General features: G+C 42.6%; 1 protein-coding gene and 15 non-coding genes across 16 annotated transcripts; all 16 read right to left on the bottom strand.

Annotated features, from left to right (window-relative positions):
- Window positions 1-353: 353 nt before the first annotated feature.
- Window positions 354-464, bottom strand: trnal-caa (transfer RNA leucine (anticodon CAA)). Its single transcript has 2 exons — window positions 427-464; window positions 354-399 (listed from the first exon to the last, which is right to left on the bottom strand). It is a non-coding gene; the product is annotated as a tRNA-Leu (tRNA).
- Window positions 465-673: 209 nt separating this feature from the next.
- Window positions 674-745, bottom strand: trnac-gca (transfer RNA cysteine (anticodon GCA)). The gene has a single exon. It is a non-coding gene; the product is annotated as a tRNA-Cys (tRNA).
- A 374-nt stretch (window positions 746-1,119) lies between these two features.
- On the bottom strand, window positions 1,120-1,230 carry trnal-caa (transfer RNA leucine (anticodon CAA)). Its single transcript has 2 exons — window positions 1,193-1,230; window positions 1,120-1,165 (listed from the first exon to the last, which is right to left on the bottom strand). It is a non-coding gene; the product is annotated as a tRNA-Leu (tRNA).
- Window positions 1,231-1,433: 203 nt separating this feature from the next.
- On the bottom strand, window positions 1,434-1,505 carry trnac-gca (transfer RNA cysteine (anticodon GCA)). Its single transcript has one exon. It is a non-coding gene; the product is annotated as a tRNA-Cys (tRNA).
- Window positions 1,506-1,879: 374 nt separating this feature from the next.
- trnal-caa (transfer RNA leucine (anticodon CAA)) lies at window positions 1,880-1,990 on the bottom strand. The gene is made up of 2 exons: window positions 1,953-1,990; window positions 1,880-1,925 (listed from the first exon to the last, which is right to left on the bottom strand). It is a non-coding gene; the product is annotated as a tRNA-Leu (tRNA).
- A 209-nt stretch (window positions 1,991-2,199) lies between these two features.
- trnac-gca (transfer RNA cysteine (anticodon GCA)) lies at window positions 2,200-2,271 on the bottom strand. The gene has a single exon. It is a non-coding gene; the product is annotated as a tRNA-Cys (tRNA).
- Window positions 2,272-2,645: 374 nt separating this feature from the next.
- On the bottom strand, window positions 2,646-2,756 carry trnal-caa (transfer RNA leucine (anticodon CAA)). The gene is made up of 2 exons: window positions 2,719-2,756; window positions 2,646-2,691 (listed from the first exon to the last, which is right to left on the bottom strand). It is a non-coding gene; the product is annotated as a tRNA-Leu (tRNA).
- A 203-nt stretch (window positions 2,757-2,959) lies between these two features.
- Window positions 2,960-3,031, bottom strand: trnac-gca (transfer RNA cysteine (anticodon GCA)). Its single transcript has one exon. It is a non-coding gene; the product is annotated as a tRNA-Cys (tRNA).
- Window positions 3,032-3,405: 374 nt separating this feature from the next.
- trnal-caa (transfer RNA leucine (anticodon CAA)) lies at window positions 3,406-3,516 on the bottom strand. Its single transcript has 2 exons — window positions 3,479-3,516; window positions 3,406-3,451 (listed from the first exon to the last, which is right to left on the bottom strand). It is a non-coding gene; the product is annotated as a tRNA-Leu (tRNA).
- A 203-nt stretch (window positions 3,517-3,719) lies between these two features.
- trnac-gca (transfer RNA cysteine (anticodon GCA)) lies at window positions 3,720-3,791 on the bottom strand. Its single transcript has one exon. It is a non-coding gene; the product is annotated as a tRNA-Cys (tRNA).
- A 374-nt stretch (window positions 3,792-4,165) lies between these two features.
- Window positions 4,166-4,276, bottom strand: trnal-caa (transfer RNA leucine (anticodon CAA)). Its single transcript has 2 exons — window positions 4,239-4,276; window positions 4,166-4,211 (listed from the first exon to the last, which is right to left on the bottom strand). It is a non-coding gene; the product is annotated as a tRNA-Leu (tRNA).
- Window positions 4,277-4,485: 209 nt separating this feature from the next.
- trnac-gca (transfer RNA cysteine (anticodon GCA)) lies at window positions 4,486-4,557 on the bottom strand. The gene has a single exon. It is a non-coding gene; the product is annotated as a tRNA-Cys (tRNA).
- Window positions 4,558-4,931: 374 nt separating this feature from the next.
- Window positions 4,932-5,042, bottom strand: trnal-caa (transfer RNA leucine (anticodon CAA)). The gene is made up of 2 exons: window positions 5,005-5,042; window positions 4,932-4,977 (listed from the first exon to the last, which is right to left on the bottom strand). It is a non-coding gene; the product is annotated as a tRNA-Leu (tRNA).
- Window positions 5,043-5,245: 203 nt separating this feature from the next.
- On the bottom strand, window positions 5,246-5,317 carry trnac-gca (transfer RNA cysteine (anticodon GCA)). The gene has a single exon. It is a non-coding gene; the product is annotated as a tRNA-Cys (tRNA).
- A 374-nt stretch (window positions 5,318-5,691) lies between these two features.
- trnal-caa (transfer RNA leucine (anticodon CAA)) lies at window positions 5,692-5,802 on the bottom strand. The gene is made up of 2 exons: window positions 5,765-5,802; window positions 5,692-5,737 (listed from the first exon to the last, which is right to left on the bottom strand). It is a non-coding gene; the product is annotated as a tRNA-Leu (tRNA).
- A 16,494-nt stretch (window positions 5,803-22,296) lies between these two features.
- On the bottom strand, window positions 22,297-26,328 carry LOC143106350 (uncharacterized). Its single transcript, XM_076270627.1, has 3 exons — window positions 25,647-26,328; window positions 25,321-25,465; window positions 22,297-25,049 (listed from the first exon to the last, which is right to left on the bottom strand). The coding sequence occupies exons 1-3, from the start codon at window positions 26,047-26,049 to the stop codon at window positions 24,695-24,697; spliced, it is 903 nt and encodes a 300-aa protein (XP_076126742.1). The 5' UTR covers window positions 26,050-26,328; the 3' UTR covers window positions 22,297-24,694.
- Window positions 26,329-26,862: the final 534 nt, after the last annotated feature.

The raw sequence follows: 26,862 nt of genomic DNA, 5'->3' as shown, positions 1-26,862 counted from the left end.
CTGTCGCTTATTTTGTATCACACTGCGGCTGAAACGCCCTCAACACTGCTGAACTCAAGCATTTCTTTTACCTGTCTGACTGTCTTCACTCTCTGGAGTGGCAAAGGCACCGCTCTCAACTGAATGCAATTACACCTTGTGCCAGAATTTTGGGTGGTAGCAAAAATAGTCAGGTCTGTAGTAAAAGGGCAGATTTCATTTTGTTCCTTTGAGTAAAATCAGCTAACCTTCCATGGAGGACTTGATGTTGGAAAATAGCCAGTCAGCCTCACCGGTGTCCATTTTGACGTCTTTTCTCGCACAACCACTTCCCTGCGATGGGTCTGTCCATTGCCACTTCAAATAAAAGCCCATGTCAGAAGTGGGATTCGAACCCACGCCTCCATTCGGAGACCAGAAATCCCTTGCCTGAGGAAGGCACGTGGCCTTGAGTCTGGCGCCTTAAACCGCTCGGCCATCCTGACTGGCAGAGCTAAAGTGAGACGAGCTGCTCGCAGCTTGTGTTTTTTGCGGTGGAGACTGAGGAGACACATTTTCAGCAGTCCTTTCATTTTCAGTTGAAGCATTTGCTTTCAGGTCACGGAGTGACCACTTTACCAGGCTGACACAAAAACGGCAAAACAGTTAGGCAAACGGATTTGCGCACGCCAGCTTGCGAGCATGTTTTTTGCGGAGGGGGCACCAGGATTTGAACCTGGGACCTCTTGATCTGCAGTCAAATGCTCTACCACTGAGCTATACCCCCTGCACAGCGAGTTGGAGCAGACTGTCGCTTATTTTGTATCACACTGCGGCTGAAACGCCCTCAACACTGCTGAACTCAAGCATTTCTTTTACCTGTCTGACTGTCTTCACTCTCTGGAGTGGCAAAGGCACCGCTCTCAACTGAATGCAATTACACCTTGTGCCAGAATTTTGGGTGGTAGCAAAAATAGTCAGGTCTGTAGTAAAAGGGCAGATTTCATTTTGTTCCTTTGAGTAAAATCAGCTAACCTTCCATGGAGGACTTGATGTTGGAAAATAGCCAGTCAGCCTCACCGGTGTCCATTTTGACGTCTTTTCTCGCACAACCACTTCCCTGCGATGGGTCTGTCCATTGCCACTTCAAATAAAAGCCCATGTCAGAAGTGGGATTCGAACCCACGCCTCCATTCGGAGACCAGAAATCCCTTGCCTGAGGAAGGCACGTCGCCTTGAGTCTGGCGCCTTAGACCGCTCGGCCATCCTGACTGGCAGAGCTAAAGTGAGACGAGCTGCTCGCACCTTGTGTTTTTTGCGGAGGAGAATGAGGAGACACATTTTCAGCAGTCCTTTCATTTTCAGTTGAAGCATTTGCTTTCAGGTCACGGAGTGACCACTTTACTAGGCTGACACAAAAACGGCAAAAGAGTTAGGCAAACGGATTTGCGCACGCCAGCTTGCGAGCATGTTTGAGGGGGCACCAGGATTTGAACCTGGGACCTCTTGATCTGCAGTCAAATGCTCTACCACTGAGCTATACCCCCTGCACAGCGAGTTGGAGCAGACTGTCGCTTATTTTGTATCACACTGCGGCTGAAACGCCCTCAACACTGCTGAACTCAAGCATTTCTTTTACCTGTCTGACTGTCTTCACTCTCTGGAGTGGCAAAGGCACCGCTCTCAACTGAATGCAATTACACCTTGTGCCAGAATTTTGGGTGGTAGCAAAAATAGTCAGGTCTGTAGTAAAAGGGCAGATTTCATTTTGTTCCTTTGAGTAAAATCAGCTAACCTTCCATGGAGGACTTGATGTTGGAAAATAGCCAGTCAGCCTCACCGGTGTCCATTTTGACGTCTTTTCTCGCACAACCACTTCCCTGCGATGGGTCTGTCCATTGCCACTTCAAATAAAAGCCCATGTCAGAAGTGGGATTCGAACCCACGCCTCCATTCGGAGACCAGAAATCCCTTGCCTGAGGAAGGCACGTGGCCTTGAGTCTGGCGCCTTAAACCGCTCGGCCATCCTGACTGGCAGAGCTAAAGTGAGACGAGCTGCTCGCAGCTTGTGTTTTTTGCGGTGGAGACTGAGGAGACACATTTTCAGCAGTCCTTTCATTTTCAGTTGAAGCATTTGCTTTCAGGTCACGGAGTGACCACTTTACCAGGCTGACACAAAAACGGCAAAACAGTTAGGCAAACGGATTTGCGCACGCCAGCTTGCGAGCATGTTTTTTGCGGAGGGGGCACCAGGATTTGAACCTGGGACCTCTTGATCTGCAGTCAAATGCTCTACCACTGAGCTATACCCCCTGCACAGCGAGTTGGAGCAGACTGTCGCTTATTTTGTATCACACTGCGGCTGAAACGCCCTCAACACTGCTGAACTCAAGCATTTCTTTTACCTGTCTGACTGTCTTCACTCTCTGGAGTGGCAAAGGCACCGCTCTCAACTGAATGCAATTACACCTTGTGCCAGAATTTTGGGTGGTAGCAAAAATAGTCAGGTCTGTAGTAAAAGGGCAGATTTCATTTTGTTCCTTTGAGTAAAATCAGCTAACCTTCCATGGAGGACTTGATGTTGGAAAATAGCCAGTCAGCCTCACCGGTGTCCATTTTGACGTCTTTTCTCGCACAACCACTTCCCTGCGATGGGTCTGTCCATTGCCACTTCAAATAAAAGCCCATGTCAGAAGTGGGATTCGAACCCACGCCTCCATTCGGAGACCAGAAATCCCTTGCCTGAGGAAGGCACGTCGCCTTGAGTCTGGCGCCTTAGACCGCTCGGCCATCCTGACTGGCAGAGCTAAAGTGAGACGAGCTGCTCGCACCTTGTGTTTTTTGCGGAGGAGAATGAGGAGACACATTTTCAGCAGTCCTTTCATTTTCAGTTGAAGCATTTGCTTTCAGGTCACGGAGTGACCACTTTACTAGGCTGACACAAAAACGGCAAAAGAGTTAGGCAAACGGATTTGCGCACGCCAGCTTGCGAGCATGTTTGAGGGGGCACCAGGATTTGAACCTGGGACCTCTTGATCTGCAGTCAAATGCTCTACCACTGAGCTATACCCCCTGCACAGCGAGTTGGAGCAGACTGTCGCTTATTTTGTATCACACTGCGGCTGAAACGCCCTCAACACTGCTGAACTCAAGCATTTCTTTTACCTGTCTGACTGTCTTCACTCTCTGGAGTGGCAAAGGCACCGCTCTCAACTGAATGCAATTACACCTTGTGCCAGAATTTTGGGTGGTAGCAAAAATAGTCAGGTCTGTAGTAAAAGGGCAGATTTCATTTTGTTCCTTTGAGTAAAATCAGCTAACCTTCCATGGAGGACTTGATGTTGGAAAATAGCCAGTCAGCCTCACCGGTGTCCATTTTGACGTCTTTTCTCGCACAACCACTTCCCTGCGATGGGTCTGTCCATTGCCACTTCAAATAAAAGCCCATGTCAGAAGTGGGATTCGAACCCACGCCTCCATTCGGAGACCAGAAATCCCTTGCCTGAGGAAGGCACGTCGCCTTGAGTCTGGCGCCTTAGACCGCTCGGCCATCCTGACTGGCAGAGCTAAAGTGAGACGAGCTGCTCGCACCTTGTGTTTTTTGCGGAGGAGAATGAGGAGACACATTTTCAGCAGTCCTTTCATTTTCAGTTGAAGCATTTGCTTTCAGGTCACGGAGTGACCACTTTACTAGGCTGACACAAAAACGGCAAAAGAGTTAGGCAAACGGATTTGCGCACGCCAGCTTGCGAGCATGTTTGAGGGGGCACCAGGATTTGAACCTGGGACCTCTTGATCTGCAGTCAAATGCTCTACCACTGAGCTATACCCCCTGCACAGCGAGTTGGAGCAGACTGTCGCTTATTTTGTATCACACTGCGGCTGAAACGCCCTCAACACTGCTGAACTCAAGCATTTCTTTTACCTGTCTGACTGTCTTCACTCTCTGGAGTGGCAAAGGCACCGCTCTCAACTGAATGCAATTACACCTTGTGCCAGAATTTTGGGTGGTAGCAAAAATAGTCAGGTCTGTAGTAAAAGGGCAGATTTCATTTTGTTCCTTTGAGTAAAATCAGCTAACCTTCCATGGAGGACTTGATGTTGGAAAATAGCCAGTCAGCCTCACCGGTGTCCATTTTGACGTCTTTTCTCGCACAACCACTTCCCTGCGATGGGTCTGTCCATTGCCACTTCAAATAAAAGCCCATGTCAGAAGTGGGATTCGAACCCACGCCTCCATTCGGAGACCAGAAATCCCTTGCCTGAGGAAGGCACGTGGCCTTGAGTCTGGCGCCTTAAACCGCTCGGCCATCCTGACTGGCAGAGCTAAAGTGAGACGAGCTGCTCGCAGCTTGTGTTTTTTGCGGTGGAGACTGAGGAGACACATTTTCAGCAGTCCTTTCATTTTCAGTTGAAGCATTTGCTTTCAGGTCACGGAGTGACCACTTTACCAGGCTGACACAAAAACGGCAAAACAGTTAGGCAAACGGATTTGCGCACGCCAGCTTGCGAGCATGTTTTTTGCGGAGGGGGCACCAGGATTTGAACCTGGGACCTCTTGATCTGCAGTCAAATGCTCTACCACTGAGCTATACCCCCTGCACAGCGAGTTGGAGCAGACTGTCGCTTATTTTGTATCACACTGCGGCTGAAACGCCCTCAACACTGCTGAACTCAAGCATTTCTTTTACCTGTCTGACTGTCTTCACTCTCTGGAGTGGCAAAGGCACCGCTCTCAACTGAATGCAATTACACCTTGTGCCAGAATTTTGGGTGGTAGCAAAAATAGTCAGGTCTGTAGTAAAAGGGCAGATTTCATTTTGTTCCTTTGAGTAAAATCAGCTAACCTTCCATGGAGGACTTGATGTTGGAAAATAGCCAGTCAGCCTCACCGGTGTCCATTTTGACGTCTTTTCTCGCACAACCACTTCCCTGCGATGGGTCTGTCCATTGCCACTTCAAATAAAAGCCCATGTCAGAAGTGGGATTCGAACCCACGCCTCCATTCGGAGACCAGAAATCCCTTGCCTGAGGAAGGCACGTCGCCTTGAGTCTGGCGCCTTAGACCGCTCGGCCATCCTGACTGGCAGAGCTAAAGTGAGACGAGCTGCTCGCACCTTGTGTTTTTTGCGGAGGAGAATGAGGAGACACATTTTCAGCAGTCCTTTCATTTTCAGTTGAAGCATTTGCTTTCAGGTCACGGAGTGACCACTTTACTAGGCTGACACAAAAACGGCAAAAGAGTTAGGCAAACGGATTTGCGCACGCCAGCTTGCGAGCATGTTTGAGGGGGCACCAGGATTTGAACCTGGGACCTCTTGATCTGCAGTCAAATGCTCTACCACTGAGCTATACCCCCTGCACAGCGAGTTGGAGCAGACTGTCGCTTATTTTGTATCACACTGCGGCTGAAACGCCCTCAACACTGCTGAACTCAAGCATTTCTTTTACCTGTCTGACTGTCTTCACTCTCTGGAGTGGCAAAGGCACCGCTCTCAACTGAATGCAATTACACCTTGTGCCAGAATTTTGGGTGGTAGCAAAAATAGTCAGGTCTGTAGTAAAAGGGCAGATTTCATTTTGTTCCTTTGAGTAAAATCAGCTAACCTTCCATGGAGGACTTGATGTTGGAAAATAGCCAGTCAGCCTCACCGGTGTCCATTTTGACGTCTTTTCTCGCACAACCACTTCCCTGCGATGGGTCTGTCCATTGCCACTTCAAATAAAAGCCCATGTCAGAAGTGGGATTCGAACCCACGCCTCCATTCGGAGACCAGAAATCCCTTGCCTGAGGAAGGCACGTCGCCTTGAGTCTGGCGCCTTAGACCGCTCGGCCATCCTGACTGGCAGAGCTAAAGTGAGACGAGCTGCTCGCACCTTGTGTTTTTTGCGGAGGAGACTGAGGAGACACATTTTCAGCAGTCCTTTCATTTTCAGTTGAAGTATTTGCTTTCAGGTCTCGGAGTGTCTCGGCAAACGCAACCGCACACAGCTGCTGCAGAGGCCTGCTTCCAGCAATAGGGTATCGTCATGCCCACATCCTTTCCACATGAGTTTTTTTTTAATATTGGTCATTGTATAAAGACCGAAATCAACTTATTAATTTAAATAAGTTTTTCTTTGATGTGTTGATTGCTTCTTTACATGAGCTTAAAAATCGCTATTGTAGTGAAATAGGCCTACTTACTTGAAGGAATTCCCAATATAACGCCAGGTAGCTTTGTTGACAAACGACAAACAAATAAATTAGCCTACCTCATGTGATGGACATTTTTTATCTTAATATAAGATTATTACACTTGGTTAGATATCAGTTTTTGCAGTGCTGGGAAGTTATTTTATTAGATCGTTTTCATACTATAGCTTTTGTGGACATTTAGATTCAAATTAAGTTGAAATCGATGTCTTTCTATGATGACATTTTGATGTATTTTCAGAAAACTTGAGGTAAGTTTATTGTTATCTTAGAAATACATTTTGTCTTAAAATTAGTTTTTCCCACTGCCACTGGTTTTAAGATTTTGAGATTATTGGTAATGCATTTACCTTCAAATTTGTTGAACACTTTAAGTGTTTATTCAAGCTTTAACATGTTCTAGAACAAATTAGAGTATGTACAATCCTGGAACTCAGCAATTGATTAAACATAGTCTACTGTATATTAAACATGTCAATGATTTCCCCCTTCTCTACTGTTGAAACTATGTGCTACAGGCCATTGTCTTTAATTACATTTGGAAGGTGTTAAGCAGCTTAAACCCATTACTAAGATCAGAGAAGTCATCAATTACTCAATTGTTGATTTCCCAGTAGCTGTTGGAATTTTATTGTCATTGAACAAGTTTTAATTTATTTAATCAGTCAATCAAGAAATCTATAAGTCTGATGTACTTGAATATGTATATGATTATTTTAATCCCGTCAGAGATGCCGACAACACAGCTACAGCTCACACCTTTGAATGGCCTCCCTGAGATGGTATGGTGATAGGTTGATATAAGTAGCTCATTTCAAGAGTAACCACCTCCAGAGAGACACCCTCCAACAGAGCAGATAACCAAACTACACTTGTGTAAGGTACTACTTTTAAATATTCTTATACATAATATTTGTTATAATTATAATTTGTTCATATATGTTCTTGCTTTGTAATTGTACAAAAAACACAACATAATGTTTGCACATATATTGTGATAGTAATGGTGAGACAGTAATTACCCACATTCATTTTTGCAATTCACAGGGTTAGACAGCAGCCTACAGGCACTACAAACCATGGGCAATGGAATATCCAGCCTTCATCTGTCTCAGCCATTGGGGAAAAAAGGCAGCTTTCATTTATACAAAGAAGACAAAGCAAAGCTGGAGGACACCCTAGGCAGACCAGAAGCTGACCTGTGGAGAGTTACTTCATGCAAGGAAGGCCCAAATCGTTTTTGGCGAAGCAGGAGCTGCCGGAACCGCTATGTAAATCTAACTGCGGATAATGCCGATGATCACAAGATCTGGACCTCGTTGGAAGCCTGCAACAATGCTTTTGTAGAAGAAAAGCACTTGTAAATACAACTCTGGACACTTTGGTGATTTGTTTTCTGTTTATGCTTAACACCACAGATCTTAGAGCGTAGCGCTCTAGAATCTTTGCTTTTTTTTTTTTTTTTACTTTGACCAGTCCTCAAGTAAAATGGATACTATTGCTTGTTTCTCAACAGATACAACACAGTATTTTGCTTTGTCATTAGGCTATTTCTACATTTGCATTGCATTTTTGCATTTTCCATAATTTTGTTATTAATTAATAAAGATTGATTATTATTGATATAGACTATTTTATAGTGGGTTTAGATGGGTTCAGCCATCTATCAAAGTTTTGTCTATGCCAATCACGTCAGTTCAGTTGAGTTCAATTCTGGATTCCCTAATTGTATGCATAGATTATATCATCTAGCTAATTTTGTATGACATGTCTGGCACTCGATCAACAAACCACCATAATAATTTTTTAAGCAGCCTGTTAAGATTATGTAAAGTTGTCAGATAAATAAATTGCCATCTGCATTTGGTGGTGGCAGGCCCTGGGGTGGGCCATCAAAATAAATATGTCCAATAAACCTGTTATAGCCTACTGTGTGGCTTTCATCAGTGGGTATCAGTATATCAGTATCATCAACTGTTAACTTTTTTTTTTTTCCCTACCATCTTCAAGCATTGCATTCCTTACTACTGATGAACTGGGAGAATGAATAACTCATATGATGAGTGAGTTACTATGACTACACATAGGTTCAGGGGCGGATTAAGGTGGTCATGGGCCACATTTTCTGTGAGGCCCCCTCCCACAAAATGGCCTATATAAGGCAACATACAACTGAACCACCAGATACTCATACAACATCACTGCAATGTTGGTACAGCAACAGCTGAACACCAAACAAGCCTACTCACACCAGGCAGCATCCTAAAATGCAGCAATTGAACCACCAAATACTCAGACAAGACATCCGTGCAGACAACTTCCTTACAGCAACAACCAACATCAAACAAAAGCCATATAGCCTACGATTTGCTACACCAGCAGACAGTTACGAGGCTGAAGTTAGCACCACTTTCAGATCCGCGGGGGAGACCACTTTCAGATCGCGGGGAAGTTAATTTTCCGTTCCACCTTAAATAATGCAATTTTCTACCTCGTCCACAAGGGGCCAGTGTTGACCGCAAATCTGCGATAACACAGGCATGTGCCTGTTGCAGATGAACAGGCATTGTTCACAGACGTTCAAAAGCCTGTATATCTTTTTTCTGTTGACTCCACTGCCGAATGTTTTGAGAAATGTTGCTTTGTTCATTTTACACTGGGGGGGGGGGTATGTAGTTGGTAGCAGATTTTGAAGTTTTTCTACAGTAAATGTATTCCCTACGGCCTACATGTCATTTTGCATCGGATTTTTCAACACATTCTAAAACTACACTCTCTCCTCTTTCCAATGACACCCCACTTCTGAAATTCTATGGTGGATAATGCCCTTTTTTGCCCCTCTGAAAATACAGTATGTATTTGTGAAATTGCAGAATTTCAGCACTAGAACAGCCATACTCATCTCAGAAAGGATATTGCAAGGGATATTTCACCACATTCCATAACTACACTCTCCCCTCTTTCCAATGACATCCCACTTGTGAAATTCTATGGAGGAAAATGGCATATTTAGCCCCTCTGAAAATATAATATGTATTTGTGAAATTGCAGAATTTCAACACTTGAACAGGGACAGATATCCCATGAAGGATTTTGCAAGGGATGTTTCACCACATTCTGAAACTACACTTCCTCCCCTTTCCAATGACACCCCACTTGTGAAATTCTATGGTGGAAAATGGCATATTTTGCCCCTCTGAAAATACAGTATGTATTTTGTGAAATTGCAGAATTTCAGCACTTGAACAGGGAGAGATATTCCATGAAGGATTTTGCAAGGGATATCTCACCACATTCTGAAACTACACTATCTCCTCTTTCCAATGACACCCCACTTGTAAAATTCTATGTTGGAAAATGGCATATTTAGCCCCTCTGAAAATATAGTATGTATTTGTTGAAATTGCAGATTTTCAGCACTAGAACAGCCACAATCATCTTAAGAAGGATTTTGCAAGGAATATTTCACCACATTCTATAACTACACACTCTCCTCTTTCCAATGACACCCCACTTGTGAAATTCTATGGTGGAAAATTGCCTTTTTGGCCCCTCTGAAAATATAGTATGTATTTGTTGAAATTGCAGATTTTCAGCACTAGAACAGCCACAATCATCTTAGGAAGGATTTAGCAAGGGATATTTCACCACATTCTATAACTACCCTCTCTCCTCTTTCCAATGACACCCCACTTGTGAAATTCTATGGTGGAAAATGGCATATTTAGCCCCTCTGAAAATACAGTATGTATTTTGTGAAATTGCAGAATTTCAGCACTTGAACAGGGAGAGATATTCCATGAAGGATTTTGCAAGGGATATCTCACCACATTCTGAAACAACACTATCTCCTCTTTCCAATGACACCCCACTTGTAAAATTCTATGTTGGAAAATGGCATATTTAGCCCCTCTGAAAATATAGTATGTATTTGTTGAAATTGCAGATTTTCAGCACTAGAACAGCCACAATCATCTTAAGAAGGATTTTGCAAGGAATATTTCACCACATTCTATAACTACACACTCTCCTCTTTCCAATGACACCCCACTTGTGAAATTCTATGGTGGAAAATTGCCTTTTTGGCCCCTCTGAAAATATAGTATGTATTTGTTGAAATTGCAGATTTTCAGCACTAGAACAGCCACAATCATCTTAGGAAGGATTTAGCAAGGGATATTTCACCACATTCTATAACTACCCTCTCTCCTCTTTCCAATGACACCCCACTTGTGAAATTCTATGGTGGAAAATGGCATATTTAGCCCCTCTGAAAATATAGTATGTATTTTGTGAAATTGCAGAATTTCAGCACTTGAACAACCACAGGCATCCCATAATGCATTTTGCAAGGGATCCTTCACCACATTCTGAAACTACATTCTCTCCTCTTCCCAATGACACCCCACTTGTGAAATTCTATGGTGGAAAATGGCCTTTTTTGCCCCTCTGAATATATAGTATGTATTTTGTGAAATTGCAGAATTTCAACACTTGAACAGCAACACTTATCCCATGAAGGATTTTGCAAGGGATCTATCACCACATTCTATAAGTACACCCTCTCCTCTTTCCAATGACACCCCACTTGTGAAATTCTATGGTGGAAAATGGCCTTTTTTTGCCCTTTGAAAATATAGTATTTTAGCGCCGAGGCTATTTGCCCCGTGTTGGACTTTCCCCTGTGTTCCCCTGTGTCTTCTGTTTTCCCGGCGTGTGCGTGTGTGTGTGTGTGTGTGCGTGCAACAGTGTCTGTGTCTCCCTCTCCCTTCTGTGTCATAGAATGTGTCAATAAGTTCTGATGTGTTTTGATTGGGGGGAGGTGTCCGGGAGGGAATATTTAGGGGTTCGGATAGGTTAGCGATTGATAAGGGGAGGGAATAGAATAGGGGGTTCTAAGACGTCTAGTAAGTTCAGTCAGAGTAGAAGTAAATTACGTGCGAGTGGGTTGTGTTGCGTTGTGTTGTCTGCCGATGAGAGTGAATGACGAGTGATTGAGACCTAATTTATCAAGATCAGTTTGTTGTTTTGTAGTGGACACCTCCTGCTACCCGTACCTTAGCCTGTACATCCTCTATACAAATAAATTACCGGAGTTTGGAACGGTATCTCAGCCTCCTCGTCTCCTAACTACTCTTCGGCATTACAGTATGTATTTGTGAAATTGCAGATTTTCAGCACTTGAACAGCGACAGATGTCTCACGAAGGATTTTGCAAGGGGTCTTTCACCACATTCTGAAACTACACTCTCTTCTCTTTCCAATGACACCTCACTTGTGAAATTCTATCCTGGAAATGTGACCTTTCCACCCCTTAGAACATATAATATGTATTTGTGAAATTGCAGAATTTCAGCACTTGAACAGCTACACACATCCCATAATGTCCTTTGCATCGGCTGTTTCAACACATTCCGAAACTACACTCGCTCTTCTTTCCAATGACAACCCCCCATGTGAAAACCCCATCGCATAAAATGGCTTTGTTTTCGATTAGAACTCCCATGGCCTATTTCTCTCATTGCAGTTTTTATACACTAAAATTGGTCCCTATTGGTCAAGACTGATTTGTTGCAAACAATTCCACCATATATGAATAGTTGAGTGTGTCCTCTTCCAATGACTTCCTTCATGAGCAATTCCATCCAAGATAATTGGCTTTTTTAATTTCAAAATCCTCAAGCTATTATTCTGATTGTGGCTTTCAACACTACATTTTCTCCCTATCACTCAAGTCATTTGGCACATTTCGGTCATTTTGGGGGCCAAGCAGTGAAGCTGCGAAGCATCATTACTGTTTCTACCTTTTCTTATTGGGGGCCAGTAGCAAAGCCCAATTGTATATTTACGCTTTCCTATTATTCGGGACCAAGCAGTGTAGGCACCCATTGTGTTTGTACATTTTCCTATTATTGGGGGCCAAGCATCGAAGCTGCAAGGCACCCACTGTGTCAGGATGTAGGCTCATATATCAGCAATGCTTTCGCGTACCGAAACAAAACTTGGTATATGGACTTAGGACCCCATCCCGAGGACACACAATATATTTGGTGACCTTGGACCACTAGGAAGTACTAAAGTTACAGGAAATGAGCTCATATCTTGGCAATGCTTTCTCGTACCAAAACCAGACTTGGGTCATGGATTCGCCACACAATAATGTTGGTGATGTTTGGTCACTAGGGATAGATTAGATTAGATTCGACTCAACTATATTGTCATTGTGCAGAGTACAAAGTCAACTAAATTCAGACACTGCTCTTGCTTGCTTGCCTGCCGGTTCACACTTCACCCCTCACTCTCAGTGCAACATGCACCTCCACCATCAAAGGCTGATGCACCCCTCCCCCACAACGTGATCATGAACAATGCGACTGCACTAACGCTGTTCACAAGCGACCAGTCTACAGCCACCAAATACCCCTCATCCCACCTCCTCTGGACAAGGGGAAGAGTGCTGTGAGTATCATGTTCCTTGACTTCTCCAGTGCTTTTAACACCATCCAACCCCTCAGACTTGGTGAAAAACTCCTGCAGATGATTGTGGATGCTCATCTGGTATCCTGGATTGCAGACTACCTGATAGAGCGGCCACAATTCGTCAGACTGAAGAACTGCCTCTCCGACACCGTGATCAACAGCACTGGAGCTCCACAGGGAGCAGTGCTCTCTTCAGTCCTTTTCAACCTGTACATGTCTGACTTCTGCTACAACACAGAGTCATGCCACATGCAGAAATTTTCAGACGATACTGCAATTGTGGGGTGTATCAGGGATGGACAGGAGGAGGAATATAGGAGCCTGGTGAAGGACTTTGTGCAATGTCCGGAGGTCTAAGCCCGCTCTGCTCCCAGTTACCATTGAGGGGGTCAATGTGGAGGTGGTAAGCACTTACAAGTATCTGGGGATACATCTGTACAATACACTGGACTGGTCAGTCAACACTGAAGCACTCACAAAAAATATGAACACAATTCCCCCATCCTAGCATCTTTACACTGGCTACCTGTTAAAAGTCTCATTGACTTAAAAATATTACTTCTAATATACAAAGCCATAAATGGCTGGGCACCTATATTAAAGATCTTTTAGTACCATATTACCCACCTAGACTGCTACGATCACAGAATACTAGACTTCTTGTAATCCCAACAGTAGAGGCAGAGCTTTCTGCTACAGCGCACCCCTCCTCTGGAAATAACTCTCCATCAATTTTATTAGCAGACACCCTCCCTATTTCCAAGTCTAGACTTAAAACATACATCTTTAGTGCCTCCCATAGTTAGGTATGGTGTAGTGTGGAACTTCCGGGTTTTTATTGGAATGGACCACCTCTGTTGTGTCCTCATGTGACTGGCGCCCTAGTCATGCGTGTCATGGTGGCAACTGACTACCCTTCACCATGCCTTAGGTATGCTGCTGTAGCATAGCGCTGTCATGGACTTTTCATGTGTCACGCCGTACAACTCTGCTTCTTTCTCTCTCTCAACTCCCCCTCTTACCTCTTGTCTTTGTCTTGCCATTCAACTCCCTCTTCTCTCCTAGGCAAGTTCAACTCCCTCTTCTCTCCCTCTCTTGCCTTTTGTCTCTATAGTATAACACTATATAATACCATTGATATACTTATTAATACTAACCATCATGACTTATAGTAATACCTACTATTTATCTCTCTTTCTTCCCTCTTACCTCACTTGTGAGATAAACTATTACCAGTCATCAGCCATCCTTGTGTTTGGCCCTCATCACACCTGAAGTCCCATCCCTATGACTGCCCTATGTGATGACCCTGTGCCCCTTCAGGCCTTCTCCTGTCAGTGCACTGGCAGGGCTGGGCCTGGTTGGGCTAATACCCTCATTGATTACACCTATGGTTAGGTTGGGGCTATATTAGGGGTTCCCTATCCTTCTGATTAGGCATTTTTCTTACTTCTTGCAGGCACTCACTTTGATTCTCTCACACTTTGCTCTCTCCCCTCATTTCTAACTCTACATCTCTTTCTCTTTCTTTGTCTTTAGGCCCACTTCACTAGCTTCTTTGCATCCATACATCCATACACTCATACACGCACGCCACCACTCCCATTCATTTCCCCCTAGACATTTTGCTATTGGTAACCTTGTGCTTTACTTTAATAAATTAATATATTTGGTTTGATCCTTGTTGTCCGTGTCCCTCTTTATGTTTCGGTCTAGGAACGAGCTGGCCGTAACACTTACCATTGCCTATTGCAGTCCCCTTGTCTGGATTCCTGGCCCGTGCAGCCTAGCTACCCAGTACTTGACATATGACAATTCCTAATCCCTATGGACAATACATGCCCTACATTGGACTATTTGAATTTCCTGACACTAAATAGGATTCATGCATACATCGTACTGGTTATGTAACCATTTTACCTCTTTGTAACATACCTCAGGTTGTTGTGTTCTATTCTGTACACCTAACTAACCTATTCATTTATTATGTATACAGTACAGACCTTACTGCCCTGTAACTGACCCTAGGCAGATGGGTCAGGCCCTTGAGTCTTGTATCCACTCAAGGTTTCTTCTTACATGTATCTCCAATTGTGGAGATACATATAGGTGTGAAAAGTGGCCTGAAGTGAATAAGTGGCCTGAGTAGAATAAGTGTGCAAAGTTTGAGCATTTTACTATGTACATTTGTATGTGCTGCCATGGACTCCCATGGCACTAGACAGAAGCATAATAACAAATGCTACTAGCCCTATAGGGTCCCTACGCAGCTTCAATGCTTGCCCCCCAATAAGACAAGGTAGAAACACTAATGGCCCCAAAAATGACAGAAATGTGGCAAATGACTTTTAAGTGATAGGGACCAAATGTAGTGCTGAAAATGTATAATCAGAAAAATAGGCCAAAATAAATTTCCCATGACAAATGGGAAGTCTAGACCAAATCTAGTGCTGAAAATAATCAATTTCTCAAATACATTTTATTTTCAAGGGCCATTTTTAACGATAGAATTTCATATAGGGGGTGTCATTGGAAAGAGGAGAAGGTGTAGTTTCAGAATGTGGTGAAAGATCCCTTGAAAAATGCATTATGGGATGCCTGTCGCTGTTCAAGTGCTGAAATTCTGCGATTTCACAAAATACATACTATATATTCAGAGGGGCAAAAAAGGCCATTTTCCAACATAAAATTTCAAAAGTGGGGTGTCATTGGAAAGAGGAGAGAGTGTAGTTTCAGAATGTGGTGAGAGATCCCTTGCAAAATCCTTCGTGGGATATCTGTCACTGTTCAAGTGCTGAAAATCTGCAATTTCACAAAGTATATTTTCAAAAGGGCCAAAATATGCCATTTTCCACCATATAATTTCACAAGTGGGGTGTCATTGGAAAGAGGAGAGAGTGTAGTTATAGAATGTGGTGAAATATCCCTTGCAAAATCCTTCTTAAGATGATTGTGGCTGTTATAGTGCTGAAATTCTGCAATTTCCACAAATACATACTATTTTTTCAGAGGGGCAAAATATGCCATTTTCCACCATAGAATTTCACAAGTGGGGTGTCATTGGAAAGAGGGGAGAGTGTACTTATAGAATGTGGTGAAAGATCCCTTGCAAAATGCATTATGGGATGCCTGTCGCTGTTCAAGTGCTGAAATTCTGCAATTTCACAAAATATATACTGTATTTTCAGAGGGGCTAAATATGCCATTTTCCACCATAGAATTTCACAAGTGGGGTGTCATTGGAAAGAGGAGAGAGTGTAGTTTCAGAATATGGTGAAAGACCCCTTGCAAAATCCATGGGCTATCTGTCCCTGTTCAAGTGTTGAAATTCTGCAATTTCACAAAATATATACTTGATTTTCAGAGGGGCCAAAAAGGCCATTTTCCACCATAGAATTTCACAAGTGGGGTGTCATTGGAAAGGGGAGGAAGTGTAGTTTCAGAATGTGGTTAAAAAGATCCCTTGCAAAATCCTTCATGGGCTATCTGTCCCTGTTCAAGTGTTGAAATTCTGCAATTTCACAATATACTATATTTTCAGAGGGGCAAAATATGCCATTTTCCACCATAGAATTTCACAAGTGGGGTGTCAAGTGGGGTGAAAGGGGAGGAAGTGTAGTTTCAGAATGTGGTGAAAGATCCCTTGCAAAATCCTTCATGGGCTATCTGTCCCTGTTCAAGTGTTGAAATTCTGCAATTTCACAAATATATACTATATTTTCAGAGGGGCAAAATATGCCATTTTCCACCATATAATTTCACAAGTGGGGTGTCATTGGAAAGGGGAGGAAGTGTAGTTTCAGAATGTGGTGAAACCAAGCGGCAACATTCTAATCCGAACAATGAAGCCTACCCGGAAGTTCGAAAAACTGCAATACATCGAAAATCCGCTAGGGACTGGTCCCAAAAGCGAGCAAATGTCCATAGACTCCCATGTTAAAATGTCCGTTTTCACAGCATAAATACATGTTTTTAAAGCCTGGTCCCATGGACTTTTATTGTACTTTTCGGTAGTTTCCCAGTGCCTGACAACTGTGAGGGGGGTGAATTTTTTTCTAACTCATTAGTTTAGTTCACATTTAGATATAAATGAATAATATATATATGAATTTATATATATATGAATAATTAAGAGCGTGGTCGGCTTGATTGACGGCTGACGTCGAGGCATATAGCCGCAGACGTTGCCAGCTGAGTGGGAAACCCTGAAAATGACGTCTCAGCCATGATTATACACAAAGTTACCACATCCTTTCTGAACATCTTTATTCAAAAAGCTGACATAAAATGGTGAAGCCTACTAACCGACACTTTCAAAAGACTTCGTTCCAGTTTTTTCAGGTAAGTGACATTCATTCCACTACTATTTCACGTAGCACTAGATGTTAGCATTATTTAGCATCGAGTGGGCACTAACGTTAGGCTACGTTAGCGTCAAATCGACTCAAATAAGTTAACGTTAATGTCCTAAATGATGACCAAATGGAAGAAGCACACACATACATTTAGTTAACTTGAATAAAGTTAACGTTAACTTAGTGAAAACCATTGTACTCCCGTTATGAGTTAGCTTACGTTGGTCATACTAGTCTAGCCAGGTGTGAGTCAATGAACAGACAGCTGTAAAGTTAACGTTAGTTCACAAACATACTGGGGCAACAAAGCATGTTCTCGTCAAAAAACCTTTTGTAAATACGCTCTGTGGGAATGCTTAGTCCATTGACAATTTATACAGTCTTTGGGTTGTCACGTTTAAGATAAAAAAAACGTTTGTTCATATGATAACTTCAGCCGAAGCATTAAAAGGCTTGTCGGCTAGCTGAGGCAAAATTGTGAACCGCTACCATTGACCGTATACTTTGAACATGGAGCTGTGATAACAAGCGATAGCTAGTCACCATAACTGGTGTTAGTTATAGCTGACGTTTGAAACTCTTATTGATGCCATTTATTTGTTAAACACAAATTTGAACGAACACCTCTTGTCTATGCAAAGTTTCCCTGTAGGTGATCCAGACAGGCTGGGTGCTGGAGAGGGCTCTGGACTCCTAACTTCACTTCTCGTCTGTGCAGTCGACTCAGAAGCATCACTTCAGCAATGATTCCATGGTACTTTTACAATTTTCATACATTTAATTGGAGCAACCTACTGGTTGTATATTCCAGACATTGTTACCATATACTGAACAAACATGAATGCATTTCAGACATTTAGAGTGGCCCTTTATTGTGAGCAGTCCAGGGCACATCTGTGCAATAACTATCAAAATAATTATCATTAGCATCTTTTGATAAGTCACAAACGGAAAGTAGTTGTATTATGCCTTCAAATCAGCAGGTTTTGGTTGGATACAGATTGCAATTAAACAATATGGCACCAGTGGATGGCTACTGTTTGACTGGACCTTGGCCTAACTGTTAATAACTACCTAAATAGGCTGTAGATATGAGCTTACACTGTTTCACTGAAAACACAAAAATACAAGAAAGTTATTCTACATTACTTTAAATACACCACATTTGTTTTTGCTTATTGCCCGCATAAACAGGGCATGTGCAATAGTTGAATACGCGTGTCCTGTCCCCATTCAGCTAAGTGTTCTGTGAGTCTGCAAATCTTACTTCGTTGTTATATATTGCCTCCACACTCTGATTGCCACATAAAAAAATATTTTTTTTTAGCTTAATCTGTGAGCACTTGTTCATAGTTTGCAGTAAGTTCAAGGATGTGACATATACCAATATTTCTGTTTTCAGATCTGGAACATTTTGAAATCCTACCAGATGGGGCACAAGTCATTGAGCAGTGGCAGCTTCTGACTTCAAGGACTTTGTTCACCAGCAGACCCCTTTATGATTACCTTTATTTACAGCATTTGCATCTGTCAGTCTTTAAGGTGATCTAATATGTATTGACTATGTACTAGCTTAGTACATATTTGTTTTTGTTATTTTAGTTTCACAAACTCAGTGGTTACCTGTAATGCTCAAGATATACAAGTAAAAAATCACCTTTACTTCTGCATCTGGGTCTTCAATTCAACCTACTGACTGAAGCTGAAGGATTTGTATAATGTTTGAGAGCACATGCAAATTGGTTTAGCATGAGTTTTAATGTAATTCACAGTTCAGAAAAGTTCCATAAACATTTCCAAGTGCAAGTTCAGTGTCATCAACAGTAAGTTTGCTTTCTGATATTTAAAGAACAGAAATGGGTTTGGCATAAGTAAAGGGTAGGTGTAACATTCATCAATAGACATAAAGTGAAATGTACTGTATAGTCTCAATGGGTTCAATATCACCACACCCCAGCTAAACCACTTCACCTGGACCTCTAGTCCCAGGTTAGAGCCCATGGACCTCCTTGCCACCTCTTCCCCATGGTGAACTGCCAAAATAGAAAGGCAAACATTTCATTAGTACCTATATATCTTACAAGACAATACAATAATGCAAACCAACACTACTTGTTGTAATCAACAAAAGTACAGTTATTGTACAATGCTGTAGAACTATTGTGCGACTTGAAATGGGTCTTTAGTGACAAACTACATGAATATTGGCATTGTTATGCCAAACACCGGACACTGTAACTGGATTTAACATGTTGATAATAGCCTGACAAGAATGGGAAATAAGGCAAGCTAACCGAACATGAACGCTGGATCGTGAAATGGCCACCGATGAGAAATTCCAATGTCATCTTAGACCAAGCTACCACTTTAGATCAATATAGCGATTTCAAAACGTGATATTAAGAGTTAATCAAAAATAATTAATGATGTACAAGTTAACTAATACCCTACTACGATTTTGTTATCAATTCATACCACACGTTGACAGAATACAGCGAGCTGGCTGATGTTATCGTAAATTAATTAACATTACAATGATGGCTGCCACTGAGGATATGAGATGGGTAACGTTAATCACAAAACAATAAAGGCAAAGATACTTTTTTTCAGTATGAGTTGCTGAACCTGTAACGCTAAACTGCTAAATTACTCTACGTTATTTTACCGTAACTTCAGCAAGGGAGGGATAGCTAACGTTAGTTTATTTTACCTAGACTAGAAGCTAGAATCTGCAAACTCAACTCTTCATTCTCAACTTTTCAACCGTACACCCGAATACCTTTCAGCATACAAAATTAAAAAGTGTCTTAAAGGGACACCAGGCAACGTTTTCGTGTTAATTACTCATCTTCGTAAGTCGGTATATGGTTAAATGACTCATTACAGGGCGAATGAAGACTCTCTCGCCCGCCCCTACTGCCTGTAGGAAGAATATCCCGCTTGCAAGTTCAGTGTATCGTACCCGGCGACCGAAGCAGTTTCAGTTTCCATCCTGCATCCACAGCACAGAGGGAGGCTAACGAAACGCTAGCGATTGTTGCAAACGTGTGTATAATGGCAGAGCCGGCGAAGAAGCAGCGAAAACCCTTGACGGAAGATGCAAAGAAAAGGAAAAGAGCTTCAGACCGAGCGAGGGGGAGTTTCATAGAGAAAAAGCACCAGGCTTGCCTGGTGTCCCTTTAACATGGCATTAAGAAACATACATGAACTTCACGTTAGCAGATCCAGCAAATTATGTTACACCAACGTCTGTGCTAGTCCATCTTGTAGGCTGAGGCTGCTCGGCTGACGACGAGGCGGGTTCACCGGCTTGCTCAGTCTCATACAGAGCCCCGCCCTTTTACCCATATATGGATTGTCCTGGAGGTGGGCGGGGTTAGGATTTCCTAAGGTTTTCCAAGATGGCGCCGCCCATACCCCCCATAAACGGCTTCATAACCGTTCTTCAGAAAATCTATGGGTGACGCTTTGTCCATATTTTTTACATTCTATGGGTGAAACATCCCTTGCAAAATCCTTCATGGGATATCTGTCCCTGTTCAAGTGTTGAAATTTTGCAATTTCACAAATACATATTATATTTTCAGAGGGGCAAAAAAGGGCCTTTTCCACCATATAATTTCACAAGTGGGGTGTCATTGGAAAGGGGAGGAAGTGTAGTTTCAGAATGTGGTGAAACATCCCTTGCAAAATCCTTCATGGTATATCTGTCCCTGTTCAAGTGCTGAAATTCTGAAATTTCACAAATACATATTATATTTTCAGAGGGGCAAAAAAGGGCCTTTTCCACCATATAATTTCACAAGTGGGGTGTCATTGGAAAGGGGAGGAAGTGTAGTTTCAGAATGTGGTGAAACATCCCTTGCAAAATCCTTCATGGGCTATCTGTCCCTGTTCAAGTGTTGAAATTCTGCAATTTCACAAATACATATTATATTTTCAGAGGGGCTAAATATGCAATTTTCCACCATAGAATTTCACAAGTGGGGTGTCATTGGAAAGGGGAGGAAGTGTAGTTTCAGAATGTGGTGAAACATCCCTTGCAAAATCCTTCATGGGATATCTGTCCCTGTTCAAGTGTTGAAATTCTGCAATTCCACAAATACATATTATATTTTCAGAGGGGCAAAAAAGGGCATTTTCCACCATAGAATTTCCCAAGTGGGGTGTCATTGGAAAGGGGAGGAAGTGTAGTTTCAGAATGTGGTGAAACATCCCTTGCAAAATCCTTCATGGGATATATGTCCCTGTTCAAGTGTTAAAATTCTGCAATTTCACAAATACATATTATATTTTCAGAGGGACTAAATATGCCATTTTCCACCATAGAATTTCACAAGTGGGGTGTCATTGGAAAGAGGAGAGAGTGTAGTTTTAGAATGTGTTGAAAAATCCGATGCAAAATGACATGTAGGCCGTAGGGAATACATTTACAAATCTGCTACCAACTACATACCCCCCCCCCCCCCAGTGTAAAATGAACAAAAACATAACACAACATGTATCAAAAGATCCAGCACAGAAAATAAAGAAAAAACGACATAATCTGCCACCCTCTACATGTAGATAATCTGCAACAGGCACATGCCTGTTATCGCAGATTTGCGGTCAACACTGGCCCCTTGTGGACGAGGTAGAAAATTGCATTATTTAAGGTGGAACGGAAAATTAACTCCCCCGCGATCTGAAAGTGGTCTCCCCCGCGGATCTGAAAGTGGTGCTAACTTCAGCCTCGTCTGTTCTGTCTGTTCGCTTTTGAGCCCCACTCTCATATCTTCTTTCCGACATTTGAACGAATTATTTATCTTTTATATGGCCAATGGGAAGGCTGCCACACGTACCCCTAGGCTGCAGCCATATCTAGCCTAGATGCATTGATCCAGGCCTGCATGGTACGATTGTTTTACTCACCTTAGTAGGCTATGCTTCCATTTCCCTGGCCCTTTAGCTTGAGCAATAATTAGGCCACTGCAATTATGGATATTCTTTCCATGACTAACATGAATTAAGTGAGTTGTAAACCACACATATGTAGGCTACAACTAGCCTACTTTCTCCACACACTGATCAAAGCTCTTGTAAAATGGAGTTGATGTGAATGTCATGACATCATCATGAAATGTTTTTAACTGAATTCCGCTTAGAAAGAGAAACTATTAAGGACCTATGAAGAGAGGTTTGAATTGTATGTCCATTTAATCATGTCTTGTAAAACACTATTGTTTAGCAAATGTACTGTATATATATTTTTGTAAAACATCACAAGCATTAATATACAAAAGTAGGCTACACACAGACAGAGGGAAATCTATGAATTAATAGATTTATTTACATAACTTTACAACTTTACATAACTGCATGCTTTATATCTTAAACATCCTAAGATGAAAACACACTGTTTTGTTTAAAAAGGACATGTTCATATAAACTATTTTCTTATATACAGTGTTTAGTGTGACAACATCTTTTCTTACAAAACAACACCAATATAAGTCAGTGTTGTAGTCAAGTCACTATGCCTCGAGTCCGAGTCCAGGTTCGAGTCCTCAGTGTTCAAGTCCGAGTCAAGTCCAAGTCATTAAAAAAAAATTCCAAGTCAAGTCCGAGTCGAGTCCACTACTCATCCGAGTCAAGTCCGAGTCGAGTCACTATTGATCCACGTCGAGTCCGAGTCGAGTCCCTATTGATCAAGTCGAGTCCAAGTCCAGCACTAAAGTAAGCATAGCCTACATGTCGTTCCATTTTTTCCCACTGCAGATGAAATCCTTAAAAGCAAAACGGACAATCTTCTGTCTCCAAGCAGGGGTGCCATCACTTGTGTGAAAGTAGTATTGCCAAATTTCTTGCCAAACCCAATGTGTTGTATTTATTATTTCGGAGAGAATACCATACCATAGCTATACCATAGCCTATAGGCCTACTCATAATAAATGAGCAATCCACATCCCAATCACACAGGCCATTAAGTCACATTATGCTGTTACTGACTGCTGACAATTGTATAGGCAGTGTTGTAGAAGTTCATACTTCACAAGAGCTAGATGAACGTTGGAGTAGGCCTATTTTGTAAGAGGTAGTGTGGATCATAAAAGGGCTTTTTTTTTATTCTGGCTGTTAAATAGCCTACACAATTTTAGCGCAGTTTGGGAGGGACAGAAACAGAGCAGGGCCCGTCTTGGTAGCTTCTTTCTGACTCCCGTGACGTGAACACTGGCTACCGGCAACTGCATAATTATGTTATCACTTCACTGACACTATGGAGACATATTTCACGTCAACAATAGAGATGAAAACTAGCTTTAGGTTAACGAAGATGTAGATCATCTGCCTAATTAATTTATTTGTGCAACAGGCCACGTTCATTTCAGCGAGATGAGTGAAATAAATGTTTTTTTAAGCTGCCCTCGCCATACTATTTGCTACGATATTCACCTGTTAGAAATAGAACACGTTGCTATTTCCTTTTTTTTCGTGCAGTGGATTAGGCTATCAAATCGCTCGTTTGAACAGTAACAGTAATCCAGTTCATTCGTGGTTTTAAATATAGTTGTTTCTGGCCTACCCACGAAAGGTTCAGTTTGTCAGTTTCACTTGCGCAGACATGTAGGCCTACATTGACACTACATGGACACTCTACTAGGCAATTTAATGTTATGTTTCTATATTTTATGACACCAAAATTAAGAAGTATGCTATATCTTGATCGGGAAAACTTTTAGTTTATTTTTCTTTCATCCGATAATAGCCTGCTGCAAATTAACAGACAGAAGCACGGCAGGGCACGCCCCGAATGAAAATGAATGAATGGAACCTCGCTTCTCGCGTCAGTCAGGGAAAACACTGTTCACCAAGTCACGATGATCAGCTATCCAGCAGCAGTGTGTGTTGTTTAGCCTTGGCTGAGTGTAATCTTAGGTAATGTTATGTGATGTATGAGAACTAATATTGCCTGGCAATAGCCTACTACATTGAAATAGCGGCGGCCGTATCTCCAGGCATTTTGGTGTTAAAGTTAACGTTAGTTTGCTTTGCATGTGAACATGATGTGACTTGCAATGTAGCCTACGACACGAAGCAGTAGCCTAACATTCCCTTGAACTAAAATTAGTATTACGAATAATTTAGATATTAAAATCATATAGCAAATTATAGCCTAATGACATACTACAATTATAGCCTTATGATATATTACAAAAAAAAGTCGAGTCCTCGACGAGTCATCGCGGGTGCGAATGCACGAGTCCGAGTCCAAGTTCGAGTCATCAGTGCTCAAGTCCAAGTCAAGTCACGAGTCTCTAAATTTAGCTAATGACTCGGACTCGAGTTCGAGTCTCGGACTCGAGTACTACAACACTGATATAAGTTAATATATTCAACTTTCAGAGAAGTGCACAATACCCCCTTTAAGATGGGCACTTAAGGTCCAAGTAAACTTTATGCAGCTGACCAGCTGAGCCGGGGGACAAAAGGGGGCATTTAGAGGGAAGTGTTAAGCCAGATAATGGTGAGATATTCACAGGCCATTCACACCAGTTGTTAGTGAAGAGAAAGGAGAGTAGACCGCAGGATTTGAGAGCTTGGATAGGCTACTAATCCATCGCCCTCCAACTGCAGGTTCATTGTTTGTGCGCATGCCCACATGTTTGTCAGCATTAAGAGTAGTACTCAGCTCCATGCGATATAGCCTTTTCCAACTCAGTCATATCTATCTGTATGAGAGAGTGATAAATGGCGTGTGCTGCAATTTAACTTCATTTGCCTCGCATGGCACAGCTTCCCCACTCTTCCAGCAATGCAGTGTGAAACCCAGCTCTAACGCCTCTGGCAGGGGGCTGGCAGTCTCCCCTCCGCCCCATGCCGTGTCCTCTGTGTCTTGCAGTGCCTGGGCCATTTCCTGGGGCTCCACTGTGGCCCCTGGCCTTGTCAGGCCCCCCACCCGGCGCATGTGTATCAGGCTGGGGCTTCCTTGTACTCCACCCACCGTCTGCTGCAGTGCCTGGAAGAAGAAGAGGAGGTCCAGCTTTGTTTCCTCAAAACCATCTCTAGACCTTGAGTGGTACCTGAAGCGGGAGGGGAAGAAAAGTCAGGGTAGATGATGAAAACACTTGCCATTCTATTGCTTTTCTTTCTTCAGAGGAACAATGGCAGTAATTAAAGTAGTCAGAACCAACATGGAGTTAAAATTTCATGATTTTTTTTAGTACAATATTGCACAACAATATTTAGGACAAAGTTAAGAACGAGTTTTTAATCAGTTGAGAGGAATTAACACAAAACAACAAAAAACTATAGAAAAATACATCATTCATGATTTGAAAGGAGAAATCTCACCTGGTGGGGAGCTTGCGTTTGTCCAGATATAGTATTAATGGCTCCACTTTCAGATGCTGAGGATTTGAGAGGTGAAGGTGCATTTCAGCTCGAATGACAGCAACAGACAAAACATCCTGGCTGAGAATGAACTCTAAATCAGTACCTGTGGAAATGAAAGAAGTGATGGTAGTCAAAAAGGTCGGACACTTTGCATAAATAGCCAACCAAAAGGCAGGCAGTGTCATTGTATTGCTTAGGCCTACAGAAAATCTGTAAAGGACCAGCGCAAATGAGAAAATGGCAAAAACAGCGACTGCCCAATTCTAAATAAGAGATGCTCCTACCATGATGCAGTCGGCCTTGAATTCCCTTCACACTTCCACAGTGGTATCCCATTTGACAGCATCGATATACCCGTCTAATGAAGCGGAAAAGCGGTTGCTCAGGAAAAACAGTCCGCAGCGCACTTCCCTCTAACATGGAATGTACCCTGATGCGATACAACTTTTCTTGGCTGTCCACTGGTCCGGTGGCCTCATTCCACGGTGCAGTCAAAACGGCGCATTGCTCCATGTCAGAGTCCACACTTCCACGACGAACTCGCCGATGCGAATTGATCTGCAAATCTGTATTTTCTCTGACAGATTTGGATCGCTGTACCAGAAGCACGCGGCTTTGCGCAGTTATTATTAAAACCATGACACACAGAAAGATTAAAACAATCCGTGCAAGATGTCCTGCGGCCATTGTTGTGGTAGTTCTTGTCGTTTAATTGTACAGTTGATGACCTATGGTTTAACTGTAATTTAATATTCCCCAGAACGTTTTATCCAACCGTCCACCATGAATCCCTCCACGGCGCCAAGTGAAGTGTGTAAATGACTGGGGTTATACATTCATTCCCGTATCTCCGACAAAGGTTTTTACGTTTTGCGTCGACCGAAATTTGAGACCGGACTCCCAATTTCTCCTCCCCCTGTTTTGTTCGAACTTTTAAGTAGCCTACCCATTCACACTCCCCGTCGGTCCTTACGCTGCGTTCGCATAATGAGGCAACTAAAGCACGTAGGTTCCAAGCCTATTCTCATTCAGCAGTGAGTGTAATGACCCCCTAATTACGCTGGATCAGGACCATTACCAAGCGACTCATTAGCAAGAGAAATGACACCCACCGCGCGAGATAGTAAAACTTTCTTCAAGGCTCGTATTCAGTGGGTGACCTCTACCATCAGATGAGCAGGCAACCCGCCGAGAAATTTCAAATGAGCTCACCTCAACTGCAAAAGAAGATGAGTAGTAGGCCTAAGTACAAAAGAAGATACCCTTCTACATGTTTATGTAGAAAAGTGGTATTCAGGAGGAGAAATCTCACTTTATCGGATTTAAATATAATCGAGAATGTGGTAGCCTACCTGAGATGAGGGACCGCGCAGACTGTCAGAATACAGGTGCGTAATTTGCACCCTCAACAGACTAGAACGAATTGCCACATGATCAGGAGGGACACAAATAACGATAATTAAATGCTACTGGTCAATTAGCATATATGTGTGATGTGTT

This window comes from Alosa pseudoharengus, unplaced genomic scaffold (assembly GCF_046254945.1).
Source record: "Alosa pseudoharengus isolate Yale_2024_CS ecotype anadromous, Long Island Sound unplaced genomic scaffold, YU_APseudo_1.1 YU_APseudo_1.1_scf_6, whole genome shotgun sequence".
NCBI lineage: Eukaryota > Metazoa > Chordata > Actinopteri > Clupeiformes > Clupeidae > Alosa > Alosa pseudoharengus.
This window is presented reverse-complemented; position numbering and strand designations above follow the sequence as displayed.